Source organism: Rhinatrema bivittatum, chromosome 6 (genome assembly GCF_901001135.1).
Source record: "Rhinatrema bivittatum chromosome 6, aRhiBiv1.1, whole genome shotgun sequence".
Taxonomy (NCBI): domain Eukaryota; kingdom Metazoa; phylum Chordata; class Amphibia; order Gymnophiona; family Rhinatrematidae; genus Rhinatrema; species Rhinatrema bivittatum.
In genome coordinates, this window is record NC_042620.1 from 249,300,640 (window position 1) to 249,327,368 (window position 26,729).

At 45.8% G+C, this 26,729-nt stretch overlaps 1 protein-coding gene across 4 annotated transcripts in view; it reads left to right on the forward strand.

Annotated features, from left to right (window-relative positions):
• Positions 1-26,729, forward strand: part of LOC115094075 (sulfotransferase 1C4-like) — a 113,351-nt gene that overhangs the window by 80,611 nt on the left and 6,011 nt on the right. For all 4 annotated transcript variants that reach the window (XM_029606762.1, XM_029606764.1, XM_029606761.1 and 1 more), the window contains exons 5-7: positions 9,109-9,235; positions 10,381-10,475; positions 18,660-18,840. In XM_029606762.1, coding sequence (XP_029462622.1) covers positions 9,109-9,235; positions 10,381-10,475; positions 18,660-18,840 — 403 coding nt within the window. The remainder of the gene's footprint in view (positions 1-9,108; positions 9,236-10,380; positions 10,476-18,659; positions 18,841-26,729) is intronic.

Genomic DNA, 26,729 nt, shown 5'->3' on the forward strand with positions numbered 1-26,729 from the left:
CTGACGGAGCAGCCCTTTATAGGGCTAAAGCAGGAAGTCCACTCCCTAGGTGGGGCCAACACACTTCCTGTGCCTGGCCCTTTAAATCCAGTGAAGAGGCGCGCGCCGGCACCTAAAAAGCAGCAGAAGCAAGGCTGTGCAGGACCGTGGACAGTGGCCTGCACAGTGTAGACGCAGGCTGGGCCTGAGGAGCAGGCCCTGACGTCCGCAGCAGCTCCAGCCACTGCAGGGAGCCCCAGGGGTGGCTCCAGCCGCCGGATGGGACCGGGGCTTGCGGCCTAGCGCCGCGAAGAAGACGCTGGCATTGGTGGCGGTCCTGGCTGCGCAAGAGAGCAGGAAAGTCCGCGGCTCCGGCCATGGTGAAGAGGACGAATCCGGGCGGCCTCCAGGCCGTGGGAGTCAGGCGAGACCGCGGCTCCAGCCGCATTGGAGAGGCCCAATGGCGGCATCCATGCCACGTTGGGGAAACAGCAGCAGCAACGGTGAGTGAGCCTGTTCGTGGGGGAGACCCGCGGGCAGCACAGTTCAAAACAGGGTAAAATTGGAAACAGTAGATATCTTTTCTTTACTAAATTTGGACAAGAGGGAGTAAATCTTGTGAATGAGTTTTAAAAACAACAAAAGGGGGTGCGCGTATATATTAGCGAACAGTACGAATATAGTCGTGAGTTTTGAAGGCTTGGTGGTTAAGTATTAAGCAATTGGCTCCTCATACAGAATGTATTGTGCGGGTGGGTTGGGCTGAAAAACCAGGATCCAGTTTTTGAGTTTGAGAGCATCATGTGGGAGTTAGATAAGATATATAGATTATCAGGGCAGTCATTTAGAGGAGGGCCGATCAGGGAAAAAACATTTGGTCTTGAAAATGAAGTGGTGAGTACCATCCATGTAATTCCCTGATTGACAAAGAGAATGATTAGAGTGCGCATGCACCGCGTCTTTTTGAACTTTGGACAGCCGATGATCGGATGGATGGTAAAGATGGTTTCATTTTGAAGAGTAAAGGAGTGGTAAATATTAGTCAACAAATGGGTCTGCTAGTGGCATGTTGTTCATAGATACAAAGGTGAATTTTAAAACCAGCACGTGTACGCACATATGCTGGCTCACGTAAAAGGATGTGGCCATTTTATAACATACACATATAGAAGATGCATGCATGGTATAAAATAGACCGGACTGTGCGTACATGTGCACACAATTTTATAATGGACATACGCATGGCGCGCAAATGCCACTTCCAGCGCGTACATGGGGGAATTTTATAAGGCACGCGAGCCGACGCAATTGTCCAGTTTCCCAGTTCATTCCCAATTTGCCCAGGTAAGGGATAGGACGTCTTAACCCGCCCCCCCCCCCTAGTTAAATAGCCTCCCTTTTACTCTGTTAGCCCCGAGCCTTAAAATCCCTCTGACTAGCCTAGACTTTTTTTATTTTACTACTTACACACTATCCATAGCCGAAGTAAAGTTATCTGGTAGGGGATCCCGGCGCAGGATATGCACGTAAGTATTTACGCGCTGGATTCGTTAAAAAAATCCAGGAACGCCTATTCCCTGCCCCCTTTTCGGCAAAATGTATTTGTGCGCGTAGCGGGAGATATTCACATACTCATGCAGCTTTTAAAATCCGCTCGGCGTGCGCGGGCCTGAGATAATCACGAATCTCCCAGTTTTGGCACGTGCAGGGCTTTTAAAAACTCACCAAGTAGTATGAGATTGTATATTTAACTAATTTCTGAGTTGCATTTGTAGAGAAGTTTGGTGATATACAAGAATTTGGTGATTTGGAGCATAATGGATACATTATGAAATAGTGGCTCAAAAGATAGGTAGAGTTAGTTGTGAATGATATTTGATTCTATAGAGTTGGTGCAATTACTAAATTGTATTTTAGGTAGGTAACCGTTGTGCTAGTTTATATACAGATCCCAAGGTTGTTGTTAAGACAAATGTGAGCATGTGAGCAGGGCTAGTGCAAGGGTATTAGGTGCCCTAGGCAAACCTTCTGCCTTGGGCCCCTCCCCCCCCCCCCCCCCCCCCCCCCCCCGGTCCAGACCCGACCTCATTTAATTCAGGCAAACCCCCTCTCTTACACACACTTAGGTTCCTCAACTCATTCATACACACACCCTTATATAGGCTCCCTCCCTCTCTTTCACTAACATCCTTGCTCTCTTGTACACAAATGACACAATCCCTGTCATTCACACATACACACAAACAGAGGTGCTGCTCGCAGCCCGCTGAGTCTCTGCTTTTCTTGGCCACGAGCAGGATGGGTGCAGCTTGCGGCCCACCGAGTCTCTACTCCTCTCGACCGTGAGTGGGATGGGCTACGCTCGTGGCTCCATATGGCTACTGTTTGCCACCCTGTAATACCTGGCGCCCTAGGCGACTGCCTAGTTCGCCTATTGGGATGCGCCAGCCCTGAATGTGGGGTAGAAAGCAGTTAGAAATGTCAGCATGGAGGTCGAGTACACGAAACCACAGACATCTGAGAATACAATATTGAGAAATATGTTAGAGAATAGCCACTGCCATTAGCAGTGGTTACATGGAATGGACTTAGTTTTTGGGTACTTGCCAGGCTCTTATGGCCTGAATTGGCCACTGTTGGAAACAGGATGCTGGGCTTGATGGACCCTTGGTCTGACCCAGTATGGCATTTTCTTATGTTCTTATGTTCCAAAGGTGCATACTATCTAGCATAGATGTCATCATCTTAATACTAATACATGCCCACAGAGCTTTCTTCTTGAATGGTTCTCCTGTAGAAGCCACAGGAGGTGGTAAAGCAAGGGACCCTTGTAGGGACTGTGATAGTGGTCATTTCTCTATTGGTGTTGATTATTGTATTTTAAAGAAAAAGGAGAAATTAGTACTTACCTGATAATTTCCTTTTCTTTAATGAAGACAGGTTAACCAGTGGGTTATGCACCTTTACCAGCAGCTGGAGACTGAGCAAAGCTGACGTCATGGTATAAATACTCCTGCACTGACATCAGTCTGCCAGTATTCTCTGCAAAAGCCAACTGTGGACAACTAAATAATACATGAACATAACTATTAACAGAAAACCATTCAAGCACTCTGTTAACAGGAAAACAATGAGCTCAGACAATGAGTGTAATATCACTAATCTAGGGACTGGATCTGACACTTACCAGTAATCCCCGGAAACACAGCCACACAGGAGGACAATAGCACCACCATCCGGCAGCCAAGGGCAGGAAGGTGGATTAACCTGTCTTCATTAAAGAAAAGGAAATTATCAGGTAAGTAGTAGCTTCTCCTTTCTTAGCATTCAGACAGGTTAATCCACATCTGTGGGATGTACCAAAGCTACTCCTGAATGGGGCAGGAATGGGGCCCGTGGTCTGATCACCACCGAACGCACAAAGGCTGCATCCTCCCGGGCCTGCACATCCAGGCAGTAATGCCTGAAAAAGGTATGTAAGGAGGACCATGTCACAGCTCTGCAAATCTTGACAGGAGACAACAAAATGATCTCTGCCCATAACCCTGCCTGAGCCCTAGTGAAATGATCCCTAACCTGACTAGGCAACAGCTGCTCAGCATCCATATACACAGCCAGTGCCATGATAACCTCCTTAATCCAGCAGGCTATCATAGCCTGCGACACCGGCTCACCCTGTTTACTCCCACCATGGGTATAAATAGCCGGTCTTTCTTCCTGAGAAGTTTAGAAACCTCCAATTACCTCATGATATGCTGCTTGACATCCAATAACAGGCGATATTCTTCCATATCTTTCTCCTTGTCCAGTGTCGGCAAGGAAATTGATTGATGTAAGCGAAAATCCAAGACCACCTTCAGCAAAAAGAATATAACAGTTCACAGATGTACCGCCCCCAGAGTCACTTATAGAAATGGTTCCCAGCAACACAAGGCCTGCAGTTCGGAAGCTCTATGCACAGAACATATTGGCATCAGAAACATCATCTTCAAAGTAAATAACCTCAAGGAGCGGCTACGCAATGGTCAAAAGGTGGGACCTGCCAGAAAATCCAGAACTAGATTAAGACTCCACAAGGGTACCAACAGCTACAAAGGAGGATGAAGATGCTTCACTCCTTTTAAGAACCAGGCCACATCTGAAGGGGCCGACAAGGATTCACCATTCACTTGACCTCGGAAACAGGCAAGAGCCGCCACCTGTACCTTCAGTGAATTAAAGGGCAAACCCTTAATCAACCCATTCTGCAAAAAATCCCAAATGAGCAGGTCCTTAACCGAACAAGGATGAACCCCTACTTCCTCACACCAAGCCTCAAACACTTGTCAAACCTGAACATAGGCTAAAGAAGTAGATAATTTTTGTGCTCGAAGCAAGATGGAAATCACCGCAGTGGAGTATCCAAGCTTCAGCAACCGAGCCCTCTCAAGGGCCATACCGTAAGACAAAATCAAGTCGAATGTTCATGAAAAATAGGCCCCTGCCACAGCAGATCCTTGTGGACTGGTAATCGGAGAGGAGAGTCCACCAGGAGCCTCCACAGATCTGCATATCTTGGCCTCCTGGTCTAATCTGGCACCACCAGAAGCACCATCCCCGTTTATCTCTCGATCCTCTGAATCACTCTGCCCAACATGGGCCACGGGGGAAAGACATATAGAAGCTTGCCTTCCAGCCACTCCTGCATGAGGGCATCGATGCCAAAAGACTTCAGATCTTGCCTGCAACTGTTGCCAGCAAGACTAGAAACAGGAGGCTGCAGTGGCCCATTATGAGCTGGAATGTTTCGTTTCACAATTCCCATTCTCTCTGATCCAGACTCTGTCTGCTGAGAAAGTTGGCTCTTACATTATCTTTTCCTGCAGTGTGTGAAGCTGAGATCTCCTAAAGATGTACTTCTACTCATTCCTTGAGTTGGGCTATTTCCTGTGACACTTGTGGCTCTTGGTTCCTCCCTGGCGATTGATGTAGGCCACTGTTGTTGCATTGTCTGACATTATCCGAACCACTCTACCCTGCAAGCGGTCAACGAATCACAAGCATGCCAAATGAATGGCATGGGCTTCTAGCCGATTGATGCTCCACAGAGATTCTTCTTTGCTCCAGCGCCCCTGCACTGTCAACTCCTGACAGTGATCCCTCCAACCCTGGAGGCTCGCATCCTTCGTTAGTAATAGCCAGTCCGGTGTTCGAAGGGGAATGCCCTACCTTAGATGATGCACTTGAAACCACCACTGTAGTTGGATGCTGATCTCCACTGGTAAAATGAAGCCGTATAGAGTAGTCCTGACACAGTGGACTCCAATGTGCAAGCAGTGTGCGCTGAAGAGGTTGCATATATGCCCTTGCCCATGTAACCACCTCTAGGGTGGCTGCCATCAATCCGAGCACCTGTAGGTAACACTATACCATCAGGCGTATTGTTTCTGTCAATAGCCAAACCTGTGTCATTTGTTTCTGAATGTGGCTCTTCGGTAAGAACACGCTGCCTTGCTTCATGTCGAAATGAACACTGAGAAACTCCAGTGTCTGGTATGGCTGCAGATTGCTCTTGGCCAAGTTCACCACCCACCTACTTCCTGTAGCAAGGTGATCACCTTGTGCAAGACCTTAAGGCTCCCTTTCATGCTCTTAATCTGAATTAGCCAGTTGTCTAGGTATGGGTAGACCAGAATGCCATCCTTTCTCAACACTGCCGCTACCACCTCCATGAACTAGGACAAGGTTCTGGGAGCAGTGGCTAAGCTGAAGGATAGCACTCAAAACTGATAATGTCACCCCCAAAGCAGTGAAATGCAGAAACCATTGATGGGAATATACATATATGTCATTGACAAATCTAGAGACATATGAAATTCCCCTGACTGTACTGCCATTATCACAGAGTGTAAGGTTTCCATGCAGAAACAAGTCATTTGCAAATGATGGTTGACTCTCTCGATAACCAGTATGGGCAAAAGGAACCCTCCTTCTTGGGTACAATGAAGTAAATGGAATATTGGCCCGTATTTACTTGTGACATGGGCACTGGGATCACGACTCCCGAGAGGGACCACCGGTCAGGCTCAGAGTATGGAGACAGACACACACTAGTTCTTTTATTAGACAGTATACTGAACCACCAGAGGTGGCAGTAGAGATGGAATGCCAGATACTGGAACAGCGATCCCTGGAGGCTGAGCTGTAGAGAAACTGAAATATAGTGAGTAGGCAGGGTATGCAGAGTTCTTGTACCGAACCACATGGTAACACTCACACAATGTCTCATAGGAGCCCAGGAGCTGGAATTTATAGGCCCTTGAGGAGCGAGTACCTGGTTCCAGGGAAAGCTCTGAGAGAGCGATGGTAACTCACAGATGTAATAGGCAGCGATGACTTCCAGGCAGAAGTGAATTCAAAGAAGTCCGGGAACAAGGGCCCTCGAGGAGCGAGTACCGGTTCCAGACTGCAATCTACAAAGTAAGAGAGAGCGAGGCCCCCGAGGAGCGGGTACCCCTGATTAGTCCGAGGAGGCAGAGTAGCGTAGATAGAACGAATCCTTATCCTTGCTAACTCAATCTGTTAGCACTTTCCAAGACCTTAAATATCCGTCGCGGGTGATGTCATCTTAGGGGGACACCCCAAGGTTTGCGCCATTGCCGATACTTCTGTCGGGGCCGCGCGCATGCTCCTTGGCCTCCAGGAAACATGGCGGGTTGCAACGTGTAGCCGGTCCGGGGACACCGGAGGACCTCGGCAGAAGGACGCCGTGGTAGCCAATCTTCCCGTGGACAAAAGAGGGAGGCGCCAAAGAGGTAAGGAGGGCGGAGAGAGGGCGTCGGGAACCGACGGACACAACAACGGTCCAGGTAGGAACCCACCTGAGAGCAACACCCGTCAAACCAACATCAAACACTGTTTAGTGGCAGACTTGTGCGTAGAAAAGCACATGAATGACATTGCATTCTACCACGGAGCATCTATGCGAAGCCTGAGAGCGGGGCCTAGCCAAAAAGGCAGCTCAACACGCTAAGCTGCCAAGACTTCCTAAGCTCCTCCGGAGAAGGGAACAGACGTCAGATCAGCGCACTAAGTTTGAAGACCAGAAGGGGAATAGAATCCCTAAAATTATCTCCCCTTCTTTTTCTTCTTTTTATATATTTACACTTTTCCTGAGCTCAGCCTGCCCCAGCCAAGTACAGAGACGGTCTCTGGCTGTGGGGTTAAGAGGGCAAAGGCCTTCACTGCCACGCTTGGCTTCCTGCACCTGCTAGCCTCTCAGCTGTTTGTCTCTCTACAGCTAAGTCCATGCCAGAAAACCAGCTACCGGACCAAGGCACTCTACTGAGGGAGGGATCCGCAGATATCACCTCCAGAAAATTCGACCGAGGGTGGGACCATAAGGTATCACCACAGGAGAGCAGGGCGAATTAATTTCTTTTTTCTTTCTCCTTCTGAATTTATTTTTAAACAATCCCCAGTAGGGAGATGCACATCCACCATCTGCTAAAGACGGAGAATACTGGTGGGCTGATGTCAGTGCAGGGGTATATACTGTATTTTTCGCTCCATAAGACACACTTTTTTTCCCCAAAAGTGGGGGGAAAATGTCTGTGCATCTTTTCTGAGAATTCCCAATAGTAACATGTAAAAAAATCTCCTGCACTCGGGCCGTCGGCTGCCAGTATTCAAAATGGCGCCGATAGCCTTTGCCCTTACTATGTCACAGGGGCTACCAGTGCCCTTGGTCGGCCCCTGTCACATGGTAGGAGCAATGGATGGCCAGCGCCATCTTGTGCTCCTACAATGTGACAGGGGCCAACCAATGGCACTGGTAGCCCCTGTGACAATAGTAAGGTCAAAGGCTATCGGTGCCATTTTGAATACCGGCAGTCGAGGGTGTGAGTGCAGGAGATGGCTCCCGGACCCCCACTGGACCACCAGGGAGTTTTGGTAAGTCTTGGGGGGGGTCAGGAGGGTGGGGGATTGTAGTTAATTCAATTTTAGCCGGGAAATGAATAAGAATTAACGCATGAACGTATCGGGGGCCCCCCTTGCCGAATGCAACGTATCTGCCCCCCCCCCCCCCGACGAATACGAATCCCGAATGCAACGTATGGCGTCCCTCTGCACATCCCTAACCACAACAGTCAGCTCCTCCCCAGCATTCTCTAAAATATTATCTAGGTAACGCTTAAGGTCTGCTAACTTTGCACCAGGCTGTCAAGTTACCAAGAGATCCTCATGCCCACCAGCCAGCCAGCTATCTACATTCTTAATGACTGAATCATCAACTGCAATGGCAATCCTAACCCTTCCCTCATGGGCTCATGCGCCTGGAGAAACATCCTCAGAGCAAGAGAATAAGGCATCAGTTGGAAGGCAGATCCTATCTACAAGATTAGTTATTGCCACACCAAGATGGTCTACTTCCAGGTGACTTTGGTCCTCCAAAGTAGCACAGAGACTGCCAGACTGGAGTTGGGACTACTCTATTCTATCACTGAAGGTCTTCTCTATATACCTCTGTTTTCCTCATCTCTTCCAGGCCTCGTATATCATTCTAGCTATCTGAGAGCTAGGAGCTCTTTGCATCAAGTGCACACAAACAACCTCTCACCATGGTACAAAAAAAACTGATAGCTCCTTTCTTGCTGCTGACTTCTGTTTTCATCTTAAAGTTACTGAGTTGTTAGTTATTTAAAGTCATTTAAGAAATGGGTTTACGTCATCAAATTTAGATGTGTTTATGTTAGCTTGTCATTGATCAGTTACTAAAATCAGGATTAATTACACATTAATGTAAATTCCTAATTGGATTTTATTGTGAAAAAATGCTTCCTTCTAAGTCTGGTTAACATTCTATATATCAAAAAATGTGACTGGGGTGGGTGGAAATTAAACACCACTGAGTACTTGTCTAGGAACCAGCTCTCAGACCTTTCCAGAAGAAAGCACATAGAATTAATTCAAATTTATAAACTATTTCCCAGCACACAAATGTACACACAAACAACATACAAGATTAATTCAAACTTGTAACCCACCTTCCCAGCATACAAAGATATACTCAAACCACACTAAATTACTGTAATTCAAACTTGCAAAGTTTATTTTTAACTACTATTTACTTTTAGCTTTCTTCTCCAGGCTATTTATATTGCCCGTAATGGTAAGGATAACCTGGTGTCCTATTACCATTTTGATCTTATGAACAAAGAGCAGCCAGACCCAGGGACCTGGGAGCAGTACATCATGAAGTTTATGGCAGGAAATGGTAAGAAAGGCCTGCACAATGGGATAAGCCAAATCTTCAAGAAGTCATGGCTTCATCCAAAGGGGCTATGTTAATAACATGAAGCAAGACTGTGGTGATAACATGCAGTAGGATTGTGGTGATAATATAAAGGGAGACTACTGAATGTAATATTTATAAGACAATATGATAAAAAGCCACATGGTTATGTTATAATACAAAGAGACTATAAGTATGTAATTAGACTGTAGTGATGGTCAACAGAAAGAGAGGTTATGGTCAGCAAAGAGATGATATTGCCCCTGCATAAATGCCTGGTGAGGCCTCATTTGGACTACTGCGTACAGTTCTGGAGACTGTACTTTCAAAAGGATATGAAAGTGGATAGAGTCATTCCAGAAGGTAAACTACCAAAATGATCAGTGATCTTCAGTATAAAGCATACGGGGACAAAGTTAAAAGATCTAAACAAGTATACTCTAGAGCAGTGGTCCCCAACCCTGTCCTGGGGGCCATACATATTCATTGTGGATATCCTGAAAACCCGACTGGCTGGTGGGCCCCCAGGACAGGGTTGGGGACCACTTCTCTAGAGGAAAGGCAAGAAAGGGGAGATATGTTAGAGACATTTAAACACCTGATATCAAGGCATAGAAGGTGAGCCTCTTTCAAGGGAAAGGAGCTCTGGAATGAGGGGGGTCATGGGATGAAGGTGAAAGGTGTAAATTCAGAACAATCTAAGGAAATGTTTCTTTACAGAAAAGAAAGGGGTGGTGGAGGCATGGAACAACCTCTGTGCAGATGATTCGACACGGACAATATCTGATTTCAAGAAAGCATGGGATAACATTGGGGATCTCTGAGGGAGTGGTAGGGATTGTAGATCTGGGCAGGCGAGAAGGCATGTGATCTTTTTCTGCAATCATTTTTCTATGTTTATATATGGAATCAAAGTAATTTACAGATAGAATATACAGTATTAGTAATTCAGTATGATATAGTAAAATACAGTGGATCTGTGCAGATAATTTACAGTAAGACTGTGGTGCTAAAATGCAGTAATTATATGCAGGGAGACTGAGCTGATACTATTCAGTGAGACTCCAGTGAAAATTTGCAGTAGGATTATAGTAATACTGTTGATAAGAAGATGTTGTTTCCTCTAGTTGCCTGGGGATCCTGGTCTGACCATGTGAAGGGCTGGTGGTCAGGGAAGGATAAACATCAAATCCTCTACCTGTTCTATGAAGATATGAAAGAGGTAAGCAGTGATGTTTTGCTGTTTGATATATTATGTTAGATGTTTTGATTTTGTGAGCTGCTTTGAATATTAATTGGATCTAGAGGACTATAAATATTTTTATTAAAAAAATAAATAAAATAGCAATACATATGTGGACCTACTGTCTGAAAAATCAACCATCTGGGCAGCCATAAGCTTTTCAATTACTTTCTCTGTAAGGCAAAGTTAGAAATAGGTTTGGAGTTGTCTTTGACAGGAGAGGTTTTTTTCTGAGGAGGCCTTATAAAGGTTTGCTTAGATCTATCAGGGAAAACCCCAGCAGACAGAAAAACATTCATCAAAAGTTGAACCCTTCCCAACCTTACCTGGAAACCTTTAATAAAAATGTTACACATGTCAAGGGCAGAAAAGAAAGGCTTCAGTTTCTTCAAAATGTCAAGACGTCGTCCCTCTGACACCCTGGAAAAACAATCCTCTGTTTTTTCGTGACCAAACCAGCATGCAATCTCCCAGCTACTCTGAGCAGGGGATGGCACAACATGTTCCTGCATCAGGTACTGGCAATTACCATCCTGACGGAGATAAGGGTAACATACCTGGGGGAGTTTATATTCCCACCTTGACCTTCTAGGTTCTGTTGAGAAACATAACATCTTTCAGATCTTTCAAAAGTAGCACTATCAACGTCATCTTCTGACCAAAGTGGACAGTGAAATCATTACAGAAAGCAACGGAAAGGCTGGAATTAATTGACCTAGCTAACAGGCACTGAACTGCTGATTAGACCTCCTTCCGCCTATTCTGGGCCTCCTTAATTAGCTAGTCTATAAAGCCATGTTTATCTGATGTAACTGCTTTAGATTAGGCTCTGTGGTGGTTCCTTCATTCAGTTTTGGACTCCAATGATTTTTCTTTGCACTAGTATCTTTCTAATCTGCCCCCTTGTGCTCTTGCAAGGCCACAAAGAGCCATAGGGAAGGCTACCTTGGACCAATCCTAATTGTCTTCAATGGAGTAGATTTAACTAGCACGGAGCCTACATCAGCATTCCAATTAGCAGCCAGATTTGCAGCCCACAGAGCAGTGTAACATTCAGGGAAAGGCCCTAATGCTCTTTGGAAACTCGAAAGGTCTAAATCGCTGGTCAGATGAACTTTATGCAATTTTAAGGTTACCTGATGATCCAGTAACCCTATCTGATCAGGGCATAGAGGTAATCAGCATATCCTTAATCTTGTAAGGGCCTTCTTCAGCATGGGTAAGGAAAATAAAGATTCCTCTGCACTCAGGCAGGCCGGTCCACCCTGGTGGGATATGCACTCCTACCAGCAGATGGAGATAACTGACTCGCTGGCATCACAGACATATAGCCCTGCCCCAACATCAACCTGCCAGTATTCTCTGTCTCCAGCAGATGGGAGACATGCATCTCCCTAGTGGGGATTGCCCATGTGGGGAAAAAAAAAAAAAAAAAGGAAAGAAGATAAGTAGAAGAAAAAAAAGAGAGAAGATGAGCTCCTGAGATGACACCAGGCTGGTCCCTCCCTCAGTTGAGTGGTTAAGCCTCAATGTCTGGCCAGGCTTAGGCTTCAAAAAGAAAAAACAAGAGAGAGCATCAGAGGACAAGACAAGGGAGAGCTCGGTGGTGAAGGCTTGTCCCTCTCCCTCCGTAGCCACTGACCCGATTGTGCTTTCAGCCAGGGAAGGGCTGAACTCAGATAAAATAGAGAGAGTATTTAGGTCTCCCTTTTCCTTACTGGGTTGTTTCTCTCCCTCAGAACTAAACTCCCCATACACACAAACTACCGGGGAGTATTTGGAGAGTGGAGGCGCACAGATCAGCGGGTACAGCAGCATTCGCTCCTAGCCCAAGTGGCAGGCCCTGTCGGTCAGCTGCTTGGTGGGTGGCTAGACTGCAGCGGATATTTTTTTCCCATGCACAAGTACATGCAGTGTGGCTGTGGCTTAGAGTAGGCACACACATACGTGTGCATGTATGTGCGCAAGCCTGCAGCCTAGGTTTGAGCATATAATTGATGTGCATTGATACGCATGCAGGAGATCGCATGGAAGGAGAGTGGCCTGTTTGGTGATAGATAATGGCACCGAGGACTAAAAATTCTAAGCACCTTGCTATTTGTGCAGCTTGCCACATAAGGACAATCCAGCCGCTGCTCTCACTTTTCTGTCTGGAGGCTCAAGGTGATTTACCTCCCATGAATTTTGCCATCATTGGGTCATCCTCACTACTGATGGAGGACTTGGTGGAGGGGGGCACTTGAGGTGATACAATAGACAGTTTCCCTTCCCCCTTGTTCCTGATGGGAGGGACATCCCCAGGGGAGGGTTCAAAGAGTGCCATGTTCATTCCTATGGGAACTAGTATAGATTAATCCTCATCCTGGGTGAAGTTTTTCCAGGGGTTACAGGCCTTTCTGAAAGGGTTTCCAGAGGAGGTGAAGCAGCCCCGTAAGTAGGAGACATGGCATAGGTTTTCCCACTTGGTGTTCAAGTTGGGCACGCGCCATAGATAGCTGTCCCTGATGAGGTAGAGGAGGATGAGGAACATGACCTCTCGGATGATTCTAGTGCTGACTGATTCCACATCTGTAGAAAAGGGGAGACTCTAGGACTCTACTCCGCTTCTTTCACAAGGATGAGTTGCCAGGTCTGTTGACTCAGACCCTGAAAACGCTTGGAATAAACAGGGGTGACACCACAGGAGTACAAAAGAAAGATCCCATCTTGGTTACCTTGTACAAGGTCTCCTGTTTCTTTCCCCTCCTGGAAACAGTGTAAGATTAACTGACCTTGAGTGGAACGCTCCGGAAGCGAGTTTTAAATGTGGGCGTTCCTTGGTGGGCTGAAGGCAAGGGAGCAGTTGTGATTCCCAAAGGTTGATGCCTTGGTGTGCACTGTCACCAAATGAACCACCATCCTGGGCAAAGAGGAAGCAGCTCTGAAGGATGCTCTGGTGTAAGGGCCCTTCACCACTGCTCCGCCAATCTGCTGCTCATCCCGGTCCCAAGACACCTCCCACTTGAGTCACACCGCTTTCTCCACGCTGTCCTGAGGTCCACCAGGCTGCCCAGGACTTGGCTCAGCCCCGCCGCCCCCTATCTGGGCTTGAGGTTTCTCTCAATGAGAGTACAAGGCCTAGCCCCGTCACTCCCAAGCAGTACAAAACAAAGTTTGAAAGAACAACAGTTTATATTGCAGTTCCACAGTGCTGTTCCTTTATCCTCTCATGCTCAGCGAACAGCTTCCCAAAACAATGTCCTCCAGCACTGTGTTCACTCTAGCCAGCCACTACCACTACCACTCGTGGGAAAACACAACACTCCCCTTCTCCGCTCTTGTTGTGCAATGGTTAGGGACTTCCCATGCCAAAAAGCTAGTGTTTAACTAGTCCTCCAGTATAAACTCAAAACATCCTTTTAAACAAACTTTTCTCTACCATCCCCCATTAGGGTTATTCACTCTGTGTCCATCCAAAAGCTGGAGAACTGCTGCATCAGAGAGCCTATCTCCATCTCCTCCTCCTCCTGTTCTGAGGGGCTAGATTTATCTGGCCACTGCCTCCACGCTGGCACGCCCTCCTCTTCTAATTCCATGGATTCAGCTGTGTCAGAATCGTTACCTCTCAATTCTGACACCTGTTTCAGCTCCTGCTTAGCCCAAGGGTCAGGTGGTGGCTCTAGAAACCTGGGAGTTGTAGTTCTCCCTGCCTTTCATATCGCCCTCTGCGGTTTGTCTCTGGTACAACTTGGCTTTTTCTTACTACACCCAGGCTTTTCTCACCCCTGGCTGGGTTGTGCTGCATCACACCAGGATAGAAGTCTGAGGCCATCCTCATGCAGACATTTGAAGCAATAGCAATGAATTTGCAAATAGCTTCTTGCTGCTGCTTAGTACACGAACAGGTTTGTGTCTGTCTCAGGAGGCTCAAGGAGTGGGAGCTGACAGCAGGCTGGTGATGGAACCAGGAGTCACATTTTTAGCTGATGTGGGCTGTGACTTGGTGCATACGGCAGCTAGAGATGTAGCTTCCATGATAGGGGAATGATGTAAAAGGCCGCTCCAGGGATTCCTGTTGTTTTCGCCCTTACAGAGGGGCATCGACTCAGAAGTTGTGTCCCTTCGGAAGATCTCAGTCCTTTCAGCCTAAGAATCCACATAAGGATGCAAGCTCCAGGAACACAACATCTCGATCTTTGCAGTGAAGGTACAGGGGCCCACCTACCGGTTTCGGAGATAGGTGGATATCTATCTCGCTTTTATCTCAGTTGAGTCCAAATCAGGTCCTGGATGTAATAAGAAATGTCTATTCTCTAAAATTTCTCCAAATTCCTCCGGATGCCTTTCTGGTCTCTTCATGCAACTCGCTAACGAAGAAAGTGGAAGCGAAGGTTACATTGAGAAGGCTGATAGATCTCAGTTCCCAGACTGAAGGAAAATACGGAGTGATATTCTATTTTGTAGTTTCTGAAATGGAAGAGGGTTCCTTCCAACTGATCCTGGATCTGAAGGGAGTCAACCAGCATCTATGAGTGACTCACTTCAGAATGGATTCTTTATGCTCCGTAATTATGGCAGTACAAAAAGAGGCATTCCTTATGTCTCTCGATCTGAAGGAAGCCTATCTACATATCCCCTTTCGACAGAAGGCACCATTATCAATTTTAAGCTCTACCGTTCAGTCTGGCTACAGTGCCCTGAACTTTCTCCAAGGTCATGGTGGTGGTAGTAGCAGCATCTCTGCGCAAGGAGGACATTCTAATCCATTCATATCTGGATGACTGGTTGATTCAAACCAAGAGTGTGGAGAAGAGTCAATTGGCATCTTGAAAAGTGATCTGCCTACTTCAGGAGCTAGGCTGGGTAGTGAACTTAGCCAAAAGCAGTCTACCGCTGACAGAGACCCAAGGATACCTCTGAATGCGATTCCATATGGAGCGGGGTAGAGTGTCCCTGCCAGAGAAGTCCAGTCCTTGAGGATGGCTATTTGTCCAGCGTTAGAGGTAGTACCCTGGGTGAGGGCGCATTTGTGACCATTTCAGCGTGTGTTGCTCTCCTGGTGGAATCTGCAATCATAGGAGTTCACAGTAAGGCTCCACTTGCCAATGGAAGTGGGCGAGCAGTTGCAGTGGTAACTACAAGTGGACCACCTCAGGAAAGAAGTGTTCTTGGAGACACCAGACTGGTTGGGGCTAATGACAGACATGAGCTTTCTGGGTTGGGGTGCTTACTGTCAAGAGTGGGTGGCGCAAGATTGGTGGAATGCCAAGGAACTATAGAGGACAATCAATTGTTTGAAAGCACGTGCAGTTTGCTTGGCATGTCTATGGTTCACCAAGCAGTTGGCAAGTCAAGCAGTGAGAATAATTGTGGACAATGCCGGGACAGTCACGTACATAAATCATCAGGGCGGAACTAGAAGTCATGAGGTGCCAGTGGAAATAGATACACTCATGGTGTGGGCAAAGCAACATCTTCAGGAATTATCCGCCTCTCATATTGCTGGGAAGGACAGTGTGAGGGCCAACTTTCTCAGCAGGCAGTCTTAGACCCAGGAGAGTAGGGGGCTGGCGGATGAAGCTTTTTAGCTTATAGTGTTTCATTGGCCATACCTGGATATAATAGCGAGCCACAGCAACACAAAGATGCCACAGTTCTACAGTCACATAAAAGACCAGAGAACGCTGCGTAGTGGGGTGTTATATGTTTCCCTCCCTGGCCAATAATTGGCAGGGTAATTCAGAAGATTGTGAATCATACTGAGACGGTATTTCTGGTGGATCCAGATTGGCCATGGAGACCATGATTCACTGATCTTCTATAAAGCTGCCAATCAGGGAGATCTTCTGCATCAGGAGCCGATTGTGCATGATGATCTGGGTTGGTTTTGTCTTACAATTTGGCCCTTGAGAGGGCTCCTCTGGCAGTGATATTTACATTGCTTCGCTTTAGAAAGTGTTCTACTTCTCTGGCTTATATTAGGGTTTGGAGAGTATTCGAGAGCTGGTATGGGATGAGAGGTTCTCACCCTCTTAGAGTAGAGATTCTACTAATTTTGGAAATTTTGCAGGAGAGTTTGGTTAAGGGCTTGGCCCTAAACATCCTGAAGATGCAGGTGGCAGCTCTTGCATGCTATATAGGGCAGATTAATAGAAGGCACTTGTCCTCCCATCCAGATGTGTCTAAATTCTTAAAGGGAGTCAAGCATCTACATCCTTCCTTACATCTACTGGTGCCTCTTTGGGACCTTAATCTGGTATTGAGATTTTTGGCGGGCCCTGCGATTTGGCTGCTGTGTGATCTCTCCTTGCAGCTGCTTATTTTGAAACGTTTTTTTCTGGTGGACCTAAGCACATGCCCAGTCATGTAGATACTTTCATCTACATCTCTTGGCTCTGCCCCTGAATGCCCATACCCCGCCCCTTTTTCGTTTGAAGTGAGATATTCATGTTTCAGAAATGTGCACACATGTAGGTGGCTTTTAAAATTGGGTAGACACGCGTATGTCTTACATGTGCACACATCTCCTGATTTTGGCACGTGCATCCCTTTTAAAATTCACCTTTTAGACCTTTGAGATTTAAATGGGACAAAATTTCATCACCCAATAACTACAGAAATGTTAGTATCTAATGTTCCTTCAAAACTCATTCTGCTTTTCAATTTAGACCAACACATATTGATAAGTCACAGAAAACCATTACACAATTACCACTTCAAATAAGTAATCATTTACTATTTACAGAGAATTAAGATAGTCCAGGATATTCATTACTCAAACTAGCCCAACAACAGTATAATTCAAGGATTACTAACTAGAAGTTATATCTTCCAATCATGCTTAGGGTCTTACTTGGGATCACACAAAGGGGAACATTCCTTTCATATATGCCTTGGTGATCCACCTACATTTAAATGCCAATTCTGTAGTTGGAACTGGTCAGATGATTGAAGTAGATGGGGCCTCTAGGCCCTGTTTCCAAGAAACTGACTTAAAGTGCAAGTTCTATACAAAAACAGCTATAAGATGCATTACAAGCAGATGGGGAGACCAATGTGGACAGAAAAAGTTCTTATCCTTCCTGAGGCTGTTCTGGGTTTGCTTCTAATATGGCATTTAAATGCTGATTCTGTAGTTGGTAAAACAACACTAGGGCAAAATGTACAAACAGGTTCTCTAATATTCAATTAACCCAACACTCAATGAGAACCCCAAAAATCATCAAATCCCACAATCTATATATAAACTCAGAAAATGTTTATTTAAGAATAAAACATCCTAACTAACACATATCTCTATCTAACCAACCATTCACCCTCATTCACACATTAAAAAAATCACAAATGTAAATAACATGGGCATAATTGTAGACAGTATCGCTCACATCAATACTCAAAATAATTTTACAATCTGATCTATCACTTTTGATAGTTTTTGAATTTTAGGTGATGAAAAGGTTTCCCCTGAGGAAGCCCGCTAGACGGGTGAAACAGAGATCTTCGTTGGATTAGTATATCGTTTTTGAATTTTAGGTGGTGAAAAGGTTTCCCCTGAGGAAGCCCGCTAGACGGGTGAAACGGAGATCTTCGTTGGGATCGAGATTTGACCAGGGATTGATCTTGAGTAATTAACATTGTGGCAGTGGATGACGGAAAAGGATGCAGTATTGGAGTACCTTTTGAATTGCGACAGGAGATATCGAGAGTGCAGTATATTCAATACTGAGTGCAATATATTCAATACTGAGTGCAATATACTTAAAATTGAGTGCAATATATTTAAAATTGAGTGCAATATATTTTAAAAGTGATAGATCAGATTGTAAAATTATTTTGAGTATTGATGTGAGCGATACTGTCTACAATTATGCCCATGTTATTTACATTTGTGATTTTTTTAATGTGTGAATGAGGGTGAATGGTTGGTTAAATAGAGATATGTGTTAGTTAGGATGTTTTATTCTTAAATAAACATTTTCTGAGTTTATATATAGATTGTGGGATTTGATGATTTTTGGGGTTCTCATTGAGTGTTGGATTCTGTAGTTGGGGCAGGATCAGATAAATCAGTAGAAGTTACAATAAATGACATACAGAAATTACAAAAGTATAATATAAAAGGGAAGTTGCTACTACAAAGATCTTACAATCTCAGTAGCTAATCAACTCTTTTCCTATTCACAGAACCCCAAGCGAGAAATTTGTAAATTGTCCCAGTTTCTAGGGAAGGATCTCAATGAAGATATCTTGGATAGAATCGTTAACCACACATCATTTGAAGTCATGAAGGAGAATCCAATGGCCAATTACAGTACCATCCCCACTTTTCTTTTTGACCCTAAGGTATCTTCATTCATGAGGAAAGGTAAGGAAGAGCAGAATAGGCTCTCTTTGTTGCATTCTTGTAAGTAAATTGAGCTCTAATATTTTCATGGAAAACTTGTGTTATAATAGTCAAACTCTGTTTTATAATTTACTGTTTCTACCTATAGATTTAGGAGTAGATTTTCCATGGCTGTAATTCAGTGCTTAAATCATTCATAATTACATAGTATATTGTAGACCCGATATAATGCGGGTGATGGGGTCCAAAAAGTTGGTGTGCATTATAAAGTGAGTCCGCGTTATATCGAGTTTATATATTTTGCTGTAATAGATAATAAAGATGTGAAACTGTATAATTTTTTGAATGCTGGAAATACAGATTTCATGGAAAAAAAATTTATCAATAAAAACAAAAACACCTACACTCTATCATCAATTTTAAAAATTCATGAAATAACAAGATATGTATTTTAACATTGAAAAAATGGGAGCCAGTCTTTGCTTCAAATTGAGCCATGTTATATCGGGTCTACAGTGTATATGATAAATTCATGTGCATAGGGATGGTAACTTTCAAATGGGTTTGCAGGAGCACATATACATGTGTATATGAGTGTGCAGCCAGATATGTGGCAATGTTATATCCTGCGCGTATGTTATAAAATAGCCCTGGCACGCATATGTGTGATCCTTATTTTAAGCTTGTGCACACACAGCTGAATAAGTTGGCTTTGGGATGCGCAGGTGAGAGAATTTTATAACAGATGTACATCCAGGCCATGACCAATTTCACTAGTTTGTCCACCAATTTTCCCAGTTTAGAGCTAGGTCCTCCAAACGCCCCTGATTGTTTAGCCTGCATCCCCGCCCAGTTTACCCAGACCCCTCAAACACTTTGAAAATGCCTGGAAATTAGTTTTATAAAGACTCACACCTCCTCCATAGCAGAAGTAAATCTGCACTCAAATATACCTGAGTGTACACCCAGGCTATTGCGCACATACCCACGCCCACCCACATTCACTCCAGGAGAGAGGGGGTGCCAGCATGGCCACTTGGCTAGGGCCTACAATGGTCAAGGGGCCTACTTTTGTTGGGCTAAATATATCTATTTCTGACATGTATAAATACAAATTTCAATTGTAATTGAAGAATTTGCTAACAAAAAAGCTCGTAAAGCCTTCTTAAATAAATAAAAATTATTTGGGAAATTTAGAAAACGATTTCTCTTAAGTATCACATCAGAACCTTACATAGGGGCCTACTTTTCTTAGCTGGCACAGGCCTAATTCCTGCTCTCTCTGACCTTGCCCACATTCCACCCCTTTTTTCCCCCCAATGCAAGGTATTAGTGCATCGGTACTTGTGCGCGCCTGTGGGAGGCTTAAAAAAATCGATTGGACACGCGCATATGCTAAAGGCACGCATATCTCCCGATTTTGGCACGTGCCTATCTTTTAAAATTCACCTTATATTGTACACATGGTTACAGACACAAAAAAGGGTCAAGTTAGCCCAAGTTTGAAACTTGTGAGCGGTAGCACTAATTGTCAAGGCTGCAACCCAGACTACTGTCCATTCATGCGTCTTTCACCTACATTCATAATTCAGTCATATCTCGCATTTACTTACCTCATGCTTGGATCTGAAATGATTGAACAGTATTTAGACTACAATTCTTAAGGAGCCTTGAGAAATTTAAATATCAATATGTAAACAGTTTGTAGATGAATTTGTATATAGAGAAGGAGGGAAAGAGGGCTGGGAGAGAAGCAGTGACGGATTTAGGGTTTTGGCGCCCCTAGGCACTGTTGCCCCCTGTCATCCCCTTCTTTCCTCCCCCTCCCAAGGTTGGACAACTGGAGGCAGAAGATCTAAGGCACAGTCCCCCCCTAGTTTCCTGGGGCAGTTCAGGGGTAGATCCTGTGGCAAACATTTTAAAAATTTGGAAGCAAATTGGCAAACATTATGAAACTAAAATAGTTTTACACTATATTTATGAGTATAATTTATATTATTTTTATTGAAAGGCAGCAAATCCTTAGCTAGCCTTCTTCCCCCTCCAGATTTCTGCTGCCCTCAGTACAGGCCTAGTGTGCCTATTGACAAATCCAGGCCTGGGGAGAAGCAAGGGTTTTTAAAAGTAGCTGAGGTACAGTCCTGGGGAATTGAGTTATAATCACAAAAATATAGCAATAATCATACATTGTCACTGATCCAGCCACAACCATACCTAGCTAAAACCTAGATGGACTAAAGGCAATACAGGGCATTCTGGGGGAGAGGGGGGAGAGGCTTCAACTTAGCTGATATTCAGCACTACTCAGCTAAGTTTAGGTGGGTAAGTCTAGTCATGGTGAAGAGCAAGTCTAAAGTTATCCAGGTAGGTTTACCCATATAACCTAACTCAAGACTTCCCACATTTTTAGCCAATGTGACCCCATCCTAGCACTTGAAAATGTATATGATCCTCAAATGATCACTAAAACATTCACGGGGGGGGGGTCAGTCTCCCCCCCCCTTCTCAATACACCAGCAGATCCTCTCTCTCAATCTCCACCCCTTCTAGAGGGATCCCTCAGCTACACTCACCTCCTTAGCCTATCCCCTCTAGCCCATTTTGCATCCCTCCAGCTGATCCTCTTTAAATCCCCAGAAATCTATGAAAAACACAATTACAATTAGTGAACCTCCCATACTAAAAACAGCACCAAATGCCAACATTCAAACTACAACCTTACCTATGAAAAGGCAACACTGAAAATATTACATTAGGCTCTAAAACACCAATATACCTCCTATTTAGAAAGCAAAACAAGCCAGGCTGCCTAAAATACCTGTAAAATAAAATAAAAAAATACATATATCTAAAAATATTGTGCAAAAACATTCAAAACTACATAAGTCCCTTCTTCAGATGTCAGATCAGAGATATTCACATCTAAAGACAGGACCTATATTGTCTCGGTAACTTACGTGGAGAATATTTATGTAGCTCCAGTAAAAGCTATCACAGCCTGCCAAGAATACAGTTTACCCCAGAGATAAACCTGCCATTTCAACACAACACTAACTCCCAGGACTCAACAGCAACAACCCTACCCAGGAAAGAGCAGCACTGCAAATATTACATCAGGCCCTAGAAGTCCAATAAACCTCCTATTGAAAACAGAACAAGATGGACTGCTATAGACCCCCCTAGAAACTATAAACTAGTACAGTGGTTCTCAACCTTTTTTTGGCCGGGACACACCTGACAGATGGTTCTCACATGCGTGACACACTGAACATGTGTGACCGTCACAGGGCTAAATGTAAACTGCACTCTGCATCCACAGGAATCCCCTCGACCCCCCAGCAATGAGTGCAGAGCAGATCTAGGGCATTACCCTGTACAACTCGCCATACAAAAAAGAGATTCTGGTTCTGATGACATCTCAGTAAAAGCAAAATAAACTCCTTTTACTACCAGGCAAAATAGCCTTCCTTATGAAAAGACAGTAATTTACCTCTAATGCATATCCTATTGAGAAAAGACAACAAATAAGATTGATACAAATGCCTACATGCTAGTAAAATACCTCACCTCAGTCACACATCCTTCACCAAGTACAGAAAAACCACAAATTATAAATATGGAGACCGAAACTGGAATGGAAAACCAAAAAAGCCACTCTGCATGCAGTGCGAACCTGGAGAAATGGAAAGAGAAATATAGCCCCTAACAGACTCTCAGGATTTGCAATAATGCACACAAACTAACCCGCACAAAGTACACCTGTATTATGGAACACACTCAACAGTAACAACCCTATCTAAGAAATAACACTATTAAACCAGGCCCGAAACACTAATACATTTCCTATTGGGAAAACAGAATAAGCCACACAGAAATAATTGTAAAGCTATAATAAAAATGTTACAAAACAGCTGCTGAACAGAATAATATCCAACAATTAAAAACTCATAAAAATGATTAAAACATGTCCAAATATTAATAAAATATTTCAAAACAGCATACATCGCATAATACCCAATAATTAAAATGGCAGTCAATCAAGAAAAATAAATTTAAAAAGCCACCTTTACTTACCCTCTCCAGCATCTCTCCTACTCCTTTCCCTTCCAGGCCAATAGCACTCACCAGAAGCAGCAAGGGCTGCTGAAGCTCTGTCCTCAATCTCCTTCCTTAGCGCCCACAACCGGTCATATACACATACACATACACACACACATACATATACACATACACATACACAATTAGACCCCACGACCAGTCTCGGTCTCTCTCTCACACCAGTCATCTTCCTGACTAGTCTCTCTCTCTCACACAGAAATACATCACCACCCTGACCAGTCTCTCTCTCAATCACACTCATGGTCTCTTATATACAAGCTGTCAATCACACACAAATGCTCTCGCACCCATTCACTCCAGCTCTCACCCAGGCATCCATTCACACCCACACACACAAGCTATCACCCAGGCTTCCATTCATACCCACACACACAAGCTCTCACACCAGCTCTCACCCAGGCACCCATTCACACCCACAAGCTCTCACCCAGGCATCCCTTCACACCCACCCACACAAGCTCTCACCCAGGCATCCATTCACACCCACATACACAAGCTCTCACCCAGGCACCCATTCACACACAAACTCTCACCCAGGCATCCATTCACACCCACATACACAAGCTCTCACCCAAGCACCCATTCACACCCACAAGCTCTCACCCAGGCATCCCTTCACACCCACCCACACAAGCTCTCACCCAGGCATCCATTCATACCCACATACACAAGCTCTCACCCAGGCACCCATTCACACCAGCTGTCACTCTGGCACCCATTCACACCCACGCATCCATTCACACCCACATCCACAAGCTCTCACCCAGGCATCCATTCACACACAAGCTCTCACCCAGGCATCCATTCACACACAAGCTCTCACCCAAGCACCCATTCACACCCACAAGCTCTCACCCAGGCACCCATTCACACCCACACACACAAGCTCTCACCCAGGCTTCCATTCACACCCACACACACAAGCTCTCACCCAGGCATCCATTCACACCCACATACACAAGCTCTCACCCAAGCACCCATTCACACCCACATACACAAGCTCTCACCCAAGCACCCATTCACACCCACAAGCTCTCACCCAGGCACCCATTCACACCCACACAAGCTCTCACCCAGGCATCCATTTACACCCTCATACACAAGCTCTCACCCAAGCACCCATTCACACCCACAAGCTCTCACCCAGGCACCCATTCACACCCACACACACAAGCTCTCACCCAGGCATCCATTCACACCCACATACACAAGCTCTCACCCAGGCACCCACACATACAAGTTCTCACCCAGGCATCCATTTACACCAGCTCTCAGCCAGGCACTCAATCACACACAGATGCACCAGTTCTCACCAAAAACGTCTTCCTTCACTGCAGGGATGGGCTCCAGTTCCGCCGCGGCTTTACTCCGGCGGGCCTTCTTTTTTTCGCCACCACAGGAATGGGCTCCCGTGGTGGCTTTGCTTTGTCAGGGTCAGATTTCCTCTTCGCCGCCACAGTCCCGTGGCGGCCTTGCTTCGTCGGAGTTCAAAACTTCTATTCCTCCCACCCCACCCCCGGGCATTCTGATGCCTGCCTCACCGGCCAATCAAAGGCTTCCTCTCTTCTTCCTACTCCCACTGGTAGGTAGAAGGGAGGAGGCTTCCGATTGGGCAATGGGGGTAGGAATAAAGGAGGCTTCCAATTGGCCTGCGGGGGCTGGAAAAAGACAAAAGGAAAGTAGAATGGGGTAGTGGGACACCGGGAAACGCGACACACCTGTTATGCTCTGGCTTGTGGACCCTTGGCTGATGGGAGGATGGTATACCTTTCGGAGGGTCCGTAGGGTCTCTCGTCGGGTGGCGAGGCAGAGCAGGAAACAGGACCAGCTGACCCTTGGCACTGGAGACTGAGGCGAGTGCGAAGGCGATGAAGAGACAGGATGAGACGCTGTGTCTTCACCACTGGAAGTCTGTGGTCCCCCCAGGAGGAGCCCGTAGGGGCCCAGACCGCTGGGACTTAGGTGGACCTTTGAGAGGTCAGGTGACGGTGCAAGGGCTGACTGGAGCTTCACCCTGGAAGCCCGCGGTCCCCCCAGGAGGAGCCGTAGGGACCTGGGCCGCTGGGACATAGGTGGGCCCTTGGAGACGGTAGTCTTGAAGGAGGCCTAGGTCGAGTGCCAGAGGGTCGTCACTCACCAGTCCGAAGTCATACGCCAGAGAATCACCACTTGCCAATCCGAAGTCAGGAACCAGAGAATCACCGAAGGCCAATCCGAAGTCAGGAGTCAGAGAATCAGCGAAGGTCAATCTGGAGTCAGGAACTGGGAACGTCAAGACGGAACAGGAACAAGCTCCAAGGCTTGAAGACTCACTGAAGCAAGCAGACTAGACAGCGCTAGTGGACGTTGCCAAGTCGCTGGATGAGCAGAGGAAGCTACTTTTTATACTTCCTCTGCTCTGCCTGATAGAGAACAGGTGAAGGCATTTAAAGGGATTAGGTTCCTTTAAATCAGTGGAGGAGGCGCGGCCTCGCGCCTAAGGATGGCGGTGGCCATCTTGAATCTCCCCCGTGGAGGGGAGACGCTGCGAGGGGGGAAGCAGGACGGCTTCCCCTGCAGCGAGCAGGATTGGAGGCTGCACAGGCGCAGCAGCCCGAATCGGAGCCCTCCCCCAGGGCTCCCGTGGCGAGAGAGCGCCGCGAATCAGGTAGGGGGCCGTGGTCGTGGAGTGCCACGGCCGCAGGACACAACACCTGCCGGTGTTTGGTGACACACTAGTGCCCAGAATCCCCCACCTCGATCATACATACAGAACACAGACAGACCCTTAACAAAGGCAAAATAAGAGACCAGCCAACAAAAAAATAAATATAAAACATCAATTATAAAAGAAAAGCCATGCTAATAAAAAGAATACATATTTATAAAACTGATGAATAGAATACCCAGTAATTAAAACCTCATAAAAAATGTTTATAAAATTTCCCAAAATACCAATATAATATTTCAAAACAGCAAACATATCAAATAACATCCAATAATGAAACTAATAAGGCTTTTTAAAATCTCCCTCTCTTCATATCTGGGATGTTTTGATTTCCAGCCACTCTGAGATTGTTGTGGATTGGAGGATGGTATGCTGTTCAAACTTTATCCTCTCACTCACACACATGCATTGGCTCTCACCCACACAAACACTCACAAAGTCATCCACACACTGGCAATCACACATATACACAAAGGCTCTCACCCCCCACACTCACAGGCTGTCACCACCCACCCCTCCTCACACACACGCACACATACACAGCCTGTCACCCACACATACACAGGATTTCACCCACAAACATGCACCCAGGCTCTCACCCACCCACCCAGGTAGTCATCCACACACACACACACAGGCAGTCACGCACCCATAACTACAAAGTCACACATACATAAGCAAGCTTTTACCCAGCCACATACACAAACAGAGCCTCTCATCCACCCAGGCTCTCACCCTCCATCCACGCAAAAGCAGCCACTCCCCCCCACCCCCCAACCACACACACACACACAGGCAGTCAGCCACCCACTTCCATCCAGCCTTTTTCACACACACACAACCATATCTCACCCACACATCCATCCAGGCTCTCACCCACCTACCCAGGTAGTCATCCACACACACATAGACAGTCAAACATGCATATATCCCCATCATACTCCCCAGCCACACTCACCTAGCCACTGGCATCCACCCACACAGGCTGTCACCTCTCCACACACACTCACACAGAAGCAGTCACCCAGCCATACACACACACATTGGGCCTTGACCTCTTCTTCAGCTACCAGTGGAATGGGGT